At 47.0% G+C, this 11,902-nt stretch overlaps 1 protein-coding gene across 1 annotated transcript; it reads left to right on the forward strand.

Annotated features, from left to right (window-relative positions):
- Positions 1 to 431: 431 nt before the first annotated feature.
- Positions 432 to 1,471, forward strand: LOC136451214 (uncharacterized). Its single transcript, XM_066451943.1, has 3 exons — positions 432 to 569; positions 876 to 1,301; positions 1,394 to 1,471. The coding sequence occupies exons 1-3, from the start codon at positions 564 to 566 to the stop codon at positions 1,469 to 1,471; spliced, it is 510 nt and encodes a 169-aa protein (XP_066308040.1). The 5' UTR covers positions 432 to 563.
- The last annotated feature ends 10,431 nt before the right edge of the window (positions 1,472 to 11,902 follow it).

Here is an 11,902-nt window from a genome sequence, read left to right on the forward strand (position 1 = left end):
GAATTTACGCCGGCCGGCCAGTCGCCCACGCCCCGGCGCAGTTCTGGCCGGTGTCCCCTGCTGGTCACCGGCCTCGCTGCGCGCTCCAGTGCGCACTGCGCAGTACTAGTAGGAGTAGCTTCTACTGCTGTGCTGCACTGCCTGCGTACGTAGGCCGAGGACGACCTACTGTAGCTCTAGCTAGCTCTACATCCATTGGCTGTTGCTGCATGCCTTGCCTTGGATACCTACCATGCTCGCTCATGCCTTCAAGTCAAGGCCTCACATCCATCACACACACCGCGGCCCTGTTCAATTCGATCGTTCTCTAGCTCGCCCGCCCGCCTTTTTATTAATTTAATTACGGCTATAAATACAGTACAGGCTCACACGTCCATAAAATGTCCGTCCATCTTGGTTCACTACCACACGGCAGCTGCCTGGCTACTAGGCTTTCCCACTCTCTGACCATAGATAGCTCTCTCGCTCGATTGTGATCCCACCAGCCTCTCTCCTCTCCGATCCTTCTCTCATTCTGTCGTCTGCCCCTGTCACCCCCTCCCCGTGCGGACCCAAGCAAGCAAATGGAGGTAAGTGAAGAACAAGTCAATCAGCATGTTCGTTGGTTGGTTTAGGCTAATAAATCTGACCGGTGCTGGTGTGTTGTGAGAGCCCAGCTGATAAGCCCTGGCTGAAACCAACAAACTTATATAACCGATGAAAGCAATCGTTGTTCGACCATGACAAGTTGATTGATTGTATTGCTGCTCTATTTACCCCTATCTAATGATTTGATTGACGAGGCTAGCTATCATGCATGCACCAATCCGCACGCTTCGTTCTTTCGCAATATAGTGTTCCTTACTATGCACTGGATCGCCGTCGTTCGTGTGCAGAAGGCGAGGAGGCGGCGCGTGCCGGCATTCGGAGAGTGGAACTACAACTACTACGGCAGCGCCGAGCTGGCCACGCCCGCGGCGGCGGTCCCCTTCGAGAGGTACGCCGCGGCGGCGGCGGCGGCGGAGCTGGAGGCCCGCAGCGACGTGTGGTTCAAGTACTCGCCGCCCCCGCGGAAGCCACCGCCGGTCAGCAGGAAGGTCCGGAGGCCAGCGGAGAGGTCTTACGGAGGCGGCGGCGGCAAGCGCCCCCGTGCCGCGACGCCTGCGAGGGCGTACGACGGCGTGGTCCCGTCGTCTGTGCCGCGCACACCGGCAAAGAGCACCAGCACGGCTAAGGTGGCGCGCGTGGTGCAGCGCGTCGACGCCGACCTGTACCAGGTGCCACCGCCGGAGTTCGTCCACGACGACGACCTCAGGCCAAGGGTATGTATGTCCGCAGATATTGTAGCACTTGTCTCTTAACCGGTAATGTAATTATGATCTGTCAATTGATGTCACATCTCGCATGCATGCAGCGGAAGCAGCAGCGTAAGAAGGCGTCGAGGAGCCTCTGGATGGGTTGCTTCGGGTTCACATGCGTTCCGGCCGGCTGAATAATTATTTTCTGTATTTGTGTTTTTTATTCTTATTTTGCTAAAATTTATAGTTTTTATTCCATGTATGTATCTACTAGTCTAATTCTGCTCCTTTCAGATTGTGCAATATTTTGGATTCTTTTTATTTCCACTAGGGCACTGTACATTGTGGATTGAAAGAAAATCATGTCGTTTTTATTTTGCTGAAAAGTCATGGCTGAAAGGATTAGTTCGTTGAAATGCCAACAGGGCCGCATGGTGTCGTATCCTTCCGATCACAAAACAATTCGAACGCGCTTTTGCTGCTCTCTCCTTGCGTGCCTCCGTGCTTCAGGTTCAGAGCCGGATGCGGCTACTACATGAAAAATTAGTAGATCGACCCTGCCTTCCTCGTTTGCGTCCTCCGCACCGTACTTGGAGTCATCGGCAGTGTCCATGCCGTCGCTGGCCTGCCCTGGCAGCAGCGACAGATCGATGGACGTGATCAGGTTGGGCATCAGATTCAGATGTGTATCACCGTCGCCGTCAATCTCGGTAACAGACTAACAGGCGCTGGAGTCGATGGAGGGGTGAGGGCCTGGTTAAGATTGGGGTTAGAAATCACTATTTAGCACTGTAGTATTTTCGTTTGTATTTGATAATTATTGTCTAATCATAGCCTAACTAGGTTCAAAAGATTCGTCTCGTAATTTACGATCAAACTGTATAATTATTTATTTTTTATCTACATTTAATACTCTATATATATGTCCAAAGATTTGATGTGATGAAGAAAGTGTGAAAAAACTTGCCATCTAAACAAGACCGAGGTTCGTCGTTGGAGGCTGTCCCTTGCAGTCCACAGTCTAGTTGAGCAGCAACGACGGGCGATGGAGATAACGTTGGATGGCTCCAGTGCTTATTGCGAACTCTAATAATTGGCTCACTGCAGCAGAGGGCTCTAACGAGCAGATATGCCTGAGGCTGGTGGGGACGCATGCCACGCATAGAGTCGATATTAGGTCACTTACAAGTTACTCATTCGGTTCACAAAAGAACGTAACTATAAAGATCTGTTCAAGTTAAATTAATTTAACTTTGACTAGACTTATAGTAAATAGTATTAATATTTATAGACTTTTGCTATTTATCTACCGACATATTTCTTTATATTTGATTGTGCTTTAGAATTTGCGCTACAAGCCTACAACTATCTACTGTGTCGCATGTAGAAAAAAATATGATAGATTTGACCACAAAAAATCTATCGACAAATAACTAGACACTCCCATATTTATATCTTTAATTAGATTTACCATATGAAAAAAATATTTCATAATTAATTTAATTATACTTATTTTGTATCATAAATATTAGTACTTTTTATATAACTTTGGTTAAGTTTCAAATCGTTTGATACCTCAAAAAGTGAGAATTACATCCTTTTATGGACGGATGGAGTACAACTCACCAAGTCATTGAAGAGTATTTATTGACGCTAATCCGATCACACACTAGCAAAGGCTTGATTGCCCGAGCAACACATTGCTAAGATATGCAGTGGAGATAGATCTAAATGGCTAGGCCGACTAGCAGGTCGGCGAGACCGATTCAACACCGGTTTTTCATCCAAAAGACCCATGAACATCCCTCGGGAAGATCCGTCTGGGAGACACACAATGAGGGTACCCTAGGATCAACGATTGGGGTATCATGGAAATTAAGCGGCCTCTACTGTGCTCTACACAAAAAAGCTCATGTTGCTGAAAATCAATTATGTAGTAATGTAGAATACTTGCAAATCTCATCGAGAGAAGTGTTGGACAGTAAGGGGATTCAAAAAGCTTGAGGTACAAGACAAAATGTATGATAGATTGGTTTTTTGACAATTCAAAAAGCTTGGGGAATATACAAAGTGAAAGCAGCAACAAGTAGTGCGACGAGCTAGCCAGCCAAGTTTGTCTCGAACAACACCGCACCCCCGAGGGGCCAATTCTTATGTGGTTGCTAGTTCGGGGGAGGATCTAGTGCTGTGACAACCTCTACCGGAAGAAGGTTGTATCTGATCCTCTTTGTGAGGTCTAGGCAAAGAGAAGAATTGGCAGATCATCATATTATCTGCCAGCTGCCACTATGCCAAACAACAAAAAGAAAGACACCTAATTAGTGACGCGAAAACAAAATGCGTCTGTGATGTGTGATCACAGACACGTCTAGTAAAAACACGTCTATGATATAATAGCTCCCAAGAAACAAGTCACGTCAGGGCACATAACAGAGTCACGTCGCAATAAGGCATGTCTCTGATATATGAATGAGACACGTTTGTGATAAAGATAAGTTATCAGAGATGCGGCCACTAAAACACGAATCACAAATGAAGAGTTCATGGACTCGAAAAAATCATTGAATCAAGCGGATTTACAACTCAAGTCTGGGCGTTTGTCTCCGCTCTCCCGTCGCCCCTCTCTCCTCCGATAGCAACCACCCCCTCCACTTGGTCTCCAGAACTCTGCCACCACATCCGCCGCATCCTCCTCTTCCTCTGAGGCTCCAACGCTACCTCCCCCTTCTTCGATGGTATATTAGATAAAGCAAGATACCACTTTCACCAATAAATTTATCTAAAAGTTGAAGTTTCCCCTTAAGATACCTCTAGCGAGGGGTGATATTTTCTATGGTTGCAATAATGAAACAATCAAACGTCTCTTTTTGATTGCTGCCATGGGAAAACATTTGGAACATTGTCCATATAGCTACTGGGTTAACCCCTTCTAGATCCACCTCCCTCATGCTTGGAAGTTGGCTAGCGAGCATCGGGAGGGTGCAAAGAAATTTGATTTTGTGGGGGTTAATGCTATTATATATATGGATAATTTGGTGCACTCGTAATTGCATTATTTTTGAGAAAACACCAATACTCCCTTAGTTCCAAACTATAAGATATTTTAGCATTTCTTGATACATTTATTTTACTGCGTATATAAAAAAAGTGTATATCTAAGTGCACAGTAAAAGCTATATTTCTAGTAGGGTGGAGCTATAGGGTATGCCGGATATGAACTGGCGTCCCTTGCAGATCCAACACGTATTAGAGTATATATACGTGTATTTGAAAAAAAACAAAAAAAAACACTTACCTTTTTTGTGAAGCCTAGAGAAGTGAAAATGGACGTAACAAGCCCGCAGCCCAGCTTTGCCGAGACGAGCTTTGCTGCTTTTCCAGGCCCACGTGGTCAAACCGACGGGAGATCGAGGACTCCAGTCCTGCTATCCTGACGCCTTGGCCCGTTTGGGAAGTTGCCGGTCATGCGTGTGCATACGTGGATAGGTCACATTGGTTACAGTGACGGGTGCAAGACTCCCACTAGGATTTTTCTATCAGCTTCACACGTGGATATGTCGTAATGGTTAGAGTGACAGGTGAGATGCGCGATTTTCACCTATGTTTTTTTTCCAATATCTGCAACTTTTTTTAGAAAGACGGCAAAAGTTTTGCCAAATTTTTATTAGATGAATAAAAAGGAAAAGACAACATTATTTACAGCAAAATTACGCGAAACAAAAATAACTCAACCACTAAGGCACGAGGACGAACTACTATGGCGCACGGATCGTCTACCACCGTGAACAAAAAATACGAAAACAACTCCCTAGTTAACAACACCAAACCGAAAAAACTGCTACTTCGCATTGACGATGGGTCTCGTTGCCAACTGGTACTGCTGAATGTCCTCCTTGCAAAGAAGAGCGACTTGTAACGGTTGTAGACATTTTTGTTGGAAAGTTCTTTTATTTCGTTCCTTCCAAACATTCCACCAAAAGTAGATCATAATTCCATCTATGTTTTTCCTTTGTCTTCTTTGAAATTTGGCATGACATTTGCGTCACAAATTGTGTAGTGGTCCATTCGTTCCCACGGAGTTGAGCACCGAAAGATTTAACCATTGTTTTAAATATGACCAAACTTGCTTCGCGAAGAGGCAATCTTTACATAGGTGATTTGGTGTTTCTAGATCTATCCCACATAGTTTGCAGATTGGGTCATGTGCCCAATTGCGCTTCAATAAGTTATTGGCGGTGAGTATCTTCTTGTGAAGGAGTATCCTAACAAAGAACTGGCATCTAGGCTCCGCCCTGCTTTCCAAATTGGCGTTAGTCTGAGTTTGCTAAATGAGCCTTCAAATTGGATTTGGTATGCACTCTTAGTCGTGTACTCCCCATCCTCTGTCCAATGCCATCGTATAGAATCATCATTATTTTCCTGTAGTGTAACTCCATGTAATTTTTCCCATAATGTTACATACTCCCAGATTTCTTGTGCCGTTTGAATGGGAAGCATGTGTGAGATCCACCGATTATCTTGAAGTGCCTTTTGGACTGTTATTTTTTTCCTCTTTGCTTTTTGGAACAAAGACGGTGCAAGAGACTTTGCTGTCATCCCGTCTATCCATGATGATGTCCAAAACCGTGTTGTCCTTCCATCTCCTACCGTCACCACCGTGGACGCAGCAAACAACTCACAGTCTCTGCTATCACACGGTAACTCTAGTCCATTCCATGCAGGATCTTTATGCTTCCATTGGAACCATAGCCATCTTAATCTTAGCGCCCTCGCAAAATGTTCTAGGTCTAAAATCCCAAGCCCACCTTTTGTTTTTGGCCGGCATGTCGTTGGCAGTTCACCAGAGAGTGCCTACCGTGTCTAGAGTTTCGCCCCTCCACAGAAAACTCCTTGTGTTTAGGAAAAGTTGCCATGTGATAGATGGGCTGTGATGAGAGGATAGTCTTAACTAAAGTTTTCGGGCCGGCGGACGATGGGCGTGGGTCAGGCCAAAGATCCGGGCCGACGATAGCGCGGCAGACGACAGCGGTGGCGCGCGGCGAGCTGAAAGCTCTAGTTTGGTTTTGGTGAATTGATGAAACCTTAAGTGCTAACCTAGTTTATCAAGTGATCATGAGATAGGTAGCATATTCCAAGTGGTGAAGCAAATGAAGATCATAGCATGATGATGATGATGATGCCATGACGATGATCTAGTGCTTGGACTTGGAAAGAAGAAAGAGAAAAACAAAAAGCTCAAGGCAAAGGTATAAACCATAGGAGCTATTTTGTTTTTGGTGATCAAGACACTTAGAGAGTGTGATCACGTTTAGGTTTGATAGCCGTACTATTAAGAGGGGTGAATCTCGTATCGGAATGCGGTTATCAAAGTGCCACTAGATGCTCTAACTCATTGCATATGTATTTAGGATCTAGTGGAATGCTAACACCCTTGAAAATGTTTGTGAAAATATGCTAACACATGTGCACAAGGTGATACACTTGGTGGTTGGCACATTTGAGCAAGGGTGAAGAAGTTAGAGGTGAAAAGGAGTTAGTCTCGCTGGTCACAAGGTGACCGGACGCTAGTCCCAGAGGAACCGGCGCGTCCGGTCAGTTGTAACAGCGGAGACGCTGGCGTCGGTCAATTGACCGGACGCTGGGTCATTCAGCGACCGGACGCTGGAGGCAGGGTCCGGTCCTGTTGCTGGACAACGCACAGAGGCTAGGGTCTCTGACCGGACGCTGGCAGGGTCCGATCGAGCATGACCGGACACATCCGGTGGGCAAAATGCGTTTCTGGAACCTTACTAGAAACGATCGGACGCTGGTGGCTCAGCATCCGGTCAGTTATAGCGCAGCGTCCGGTCAACTCAAGTGACCATTGAGATCAGGACACATGGTTGTCGTCGAGCGACCGGACGCTGAGGTCCAGTGTCCGGTCAATATGACCGGAGCGTCCGGTCACCCCGCGTTGTGCCCAGTGAAGGGGTACAACGGCTCTATTTCGTGGGGGGCTCTATTTAAGCCCCATAGCCAGCTCAAGCTGACTCTCTTGGCCATTTACATTGACATAGCAACTTTGTGAGCTTAGTCAAAGCCCTCCCACTCATCTCCATCATTGATTCATCATCTTTGTGAGATTGGGAGATAATCCAAGTGCATTGCTTGAGTGATTGCATCTAGAGGCACTTGGTGTTCGTGTTTCGCTGCGGGATTCGCTTGTTACTCTTGGTGGTTGCTGCCACCTAGATGGTTTGGAGCAGCGAGGATCGTTGAGCGGAGGTTGGTGATTGTCTCCGGCTCCGATCGTGGTGATTGTGAGGGGTTCTTGACCTTTCCCCGGCGGAGAGCCAAAATGTACTCTAGTGGATTGCTCGTGGCTTGTGTGATCCTCATCTTGTGTTGGTTGTGCGGCATCCTATTGAGGGTTTGGCGTGTGAAGCCAATTAGCGCGTGAACCTCCAAGTGAGTGAATCGCCACAATGAGGACTAGCTTGCCGGCAAGCAAGTGAACCTCGGTAAAAAATTATTGTGTTCATCATTGATTCCGAGGTGATTGGTCTTCATAGTTATTCATCCTTGTGATTGATTGGTTCCTTCATCTACACGGCGGTATAACCTTCTTGATCACTCTCTTTACATTACCGCAAACTAGTTGTCAAGCTCTTTAGTGTAGCTAGTTGTGAGAGTTTGCTTGCTTACTTGGTGTGGCTCTTTAGTTAGCTTTTGAGAGCACACTAACATAGGGTAGTGTCATAGCTATTGTGTGAATAGAAACTATCTAAACTAGAATTGTGGTAGGTGGCTTGCATTTTGAGTAGGCTAGCGCAACACTTGCTTCGCCTCATAATTGTCTAACCATTTTGTTAAGTGTTGTTGTAGAAATTTTTATTAGGCTATTCACCCCCCTCTAGCCATTAGGACCTTTCATGGGCGCGGGATGCCTAGGGCTACGCGCGGCGAGTCCGGCTCGATGGGCGCGGGAGGCACGCCGGTGGTGGACGGCGGCAAGGTGGGGCGAGGCCGACGGTGGAGGGCGGCCCGCGGTCGAGGCCGATGGTGGAGGGCAAGGCGAGGACAACGGTGGAGGGCGGCGGAGGTGGCGCGGCGTGGCGCGGCGGCCAACAACGGGCAACAGCGCGGCGCGGGGGGTGGCGCAGCGCTACAGCATGCCGAGGCGTGGCGCGGGGCGGGGGGCGGCCTCGGGGCACGCGCGGCATGGTGGCGGGCGTGGGCGCGGGAGCAGGCTCGGCATGGGCTCAGCGCGGCACGGCGTGGCGCGGGCGCGGCCTCGGGCACATCGCGGGAGCAGGCTCGGCGGCGCGGGCGTGGCCTCGGGCGCGGCGCGGGAGCGGGCACGGCGATAGGATTGGGCAAGGGCGGCGGCAGTGCTAGGCTAGGCGTCGGCGGCGGACGGGAAAAGAAGAGAGGAAAGACACGGGCCCGTTAGATATTTCCGAGCTCGGCGCCAGAGTGACTGGCACCGAGCTCAACGCCAAGATCTACGGCGTCGAGCTCAGCGCCAGAGACTCTGGCACCAAGCCCCCTGGCAGGTCTTCGACCGTGTCTAGGAGCTCGGCGCTAGAGACGCTGCCGCCTAGCTCGGCGCCAGCATCAATGGCGCCGAGCTAAGGGTCCATTTCCTGAATTTTTTCCGCCAGGGGTCTATTTGTGAGAAACTTTCAAAAAGGGCCAAATTGTAAAAAATTCGGTCCAAACGACTACCTACATCCCAGCTGGCAGTATCTGCAGCCTCACATGTGCATACGCCACAATAGAACCACGTGCAACTTCTTTGTATAGGTATAGGTCTAGGGTGTGTATAAGTCTGTATGCGTGTGGTGATGTGAGTTGATGCGTGAGTTCAGATATAGCTTGTACTTAAAGAGTTGAGGAATAAAAAAAAGTTATTAGCGGGTGACGCGGTAACACCTTGGCTCCCTCGTCTGTTCATCTACCAGCAATTTCGGAGCTATGGATTGCTGGAGTCTCACCGGCCCGCCGTCTCGATTCTTCAATCCTCTAGGCGCCCAAGCTGTATGTACGCGACTAATTGTGATCGAGAGATCGAGGATCCGCCGTTGCTGCCAGCTGGCTGCGCGTGCACGACTAACGCACAAAGCCTAATGATCTGAACCAACAAGGTGAGATTCAATCTTTGATCTTTTCTCTTCTTTTTTAGGTAGAAAAAAGATGCCTACTTTCATTGCTAACATCATCGGATCATCGCTCATGCAGCAAGATCGGAGCGCATCAGAGATGATCAAGATCGATCCACAATTGAATACAATCTAGTCACATTCATTAAGCAGGATATTTTCTTTTAAGTAGACGAAGAGTTGAAGATGATATAATTGAGATATTCATGACTATTAGTATAGTGTTTGAACTATTTATATTGTAATTTGTGAATGTTTTCAACTTAATAGTCACATATGGTTTTACCGAATTGTATAGAATTTTTTTTGGTCGACACACCCTTAGCTAAAATTCTAGATCTATGACTGGTTTCCAGAAAAAATCAAAATGTCTTATAATTTGGGGGAGTACTTCTTTTATGCAGGTTATAATCAAGGAGTCATACATTATTTATCGAGAAAATTATAATTTGAGGGAGTACTTCTTTTATGCAGGTTATAATCAGGGAGTCATACATTATTTATCGAGAAAAAACAAAAAAAATCTTTTATGCAGGGTATACTCAGGGGGTCATACTGTCTATGGTTTTGAACTCTGTTACAGCATGAGAACACAAGGAAAAATATGTTTGGCAAGTAAAGTGGTGGAGTTGTCGCCTTGGTCATCTTCTCTCAGAATGGGAGGCAAAACGATAATAGACTTTGTTTTTGAGAGCCTGTTTGGAATAGAGGAATTGAAAACACATGAATAGTAAAAATTTAGAGGAAAAATATAGGAATAGAGTGTAAAAACTAAGGATTCCTTTAAAATTCCTTAAAAAACTGCAATCCAAATAGGGCCTGATTTCTCTATATTTGAGGGTGAGCGTTTGAGCGGTAAATCTTGTAGGAATTAGTTGGGTATGGATGCAAAGTCGGAATATTTTCATTTTATAAAAAAAACTATTATGTATAACTTATGGATACACTAGCCCAATCTGTGTGTTGCATAATGGTGATGCTATGCTAAGACAACCGTCTGTCCAAACGCTCCCGTTGGAGGACCACGACACCAGCCCAACGGCCCAACACGCTCCACTTGCATATCCGCTCATCCACTTGGCCCAACCATATTTGCTCTTGAACCCGTTATTCGTTCCTCTCCATTCACCGCACTGTCGCGTTCGCACTGCCGTGGTGTGCTCAACGCGACCACACCGCGGCAGCACTCTCCACCACGCCTGACCGGCCGCCATCCTCTCTCTCCATCGCGCTCCAGCGTCGTCACCCGCCGTCCATCGTCTCCACCGCGCCGGCTGCCTTCTCCACCGGAGCTGCGTGCCACTCCATGGCATCAAGCTCTGTGTCGATGAACCTCCATTCGACCAAGCAACAAGTAGATGTTGTGCTAAAAGCACATGTTGCACGCATATATTTCAATTGCTTTATGTGTTTTAGAGGTATGTTGTAAGTGTTATATACGGATGTTGCAAACGTAAATCTGGATGTTGCATTTGTTGCAATGGTATACATGTTTGTTGCAAGAGTCTGTTCCAAATGTTTCATCTGTTTTTTAGACGTATGTTGCAATTGTTTTATCTGGATTTTGCATATGTTTCAGACATATGTTGTAAGTGTTTTATTTGGATGTTGTATATGTTTGCAATGTCTTTCAAGTGTTTTCAGGTGTTTTACAAGTGTTTCATAAGTTTGTTGCAAGTGTTTCAGTTATTTCGTATGTACGTTGCAAGTGTTTCATCTGAATATTGAAAAGTAGATCTGTTGTTGCACATGTTGCAATAGAACCTACATGTCACAGCCGCCGCCTGCAGCTGCTGGGGCGCTGTACATGCGCGTAGGAAGCGGATGGATGGAGCGTGGCGCGACGACGGGCGTGGGAGCGGAGGGGGATGGCGGTCCCCACTTGCATGCGCGCTGGAAACGGAGCAGCGTGGGCGGTCCTCGCTTGTGCGTGCAGCTGGCATGGATGTGGGTGGTCCCTGCCTGTACGTGCAGCAACGCGAGCGCGAGCGTACGGACGTCTGGACGATAGCCACGCCGATTGGAAAAATGTTAATAAGGTTATAATATGGATAATGTATCGCGTTTGGTTATTTGGCCACGTCCGGTTATAATAATACGGATAATGTATCGCGTTTGGTTATTTGGCCACGTCCCATCGTGTTGTGACTTAGGCTGTCTCCAACAGGAGACCCATTGCGGAACCCAAACCCTAAATAGATCTCCAGCCCAATACCTGTAGCCTCCAACAGAGTACCTATATGAAAGACCCATTTTGAATGTCAGGAGAGGCATAACCCAAATATGAGTATCCTCTGTCCTGGAAACTCATTTGCAGAAAGGGTTGTCTTTTGGATTTTGTTGTTGGAGAAGATTAAAAATAGGCATTGAATCTTTTGCTTGTAACGATACCCAAAGAATAAATGATCTTGTATTTTAGGTCACGGTCGTTAGATATAGTCTCAGGAGTACCATAGCAACAGAGATCAGTTGAGCACTATCATA

This window comes from Miscanthus floridulus, chromosome 5 (genome assembly GCF_019320115.1).
Source record: "Miscanthus floridulus cultivar M001 chromosome 5, ASM1932011v1, whole genome shotgun sequence".
In the NCBI taxonomy this organism is placed as follows: Eukaryota; Viridiplantae; Streptophyta; class Magnoliopsida; order Poales; family Poaceae; genus Miscanthus; species Miscanthus floridulus.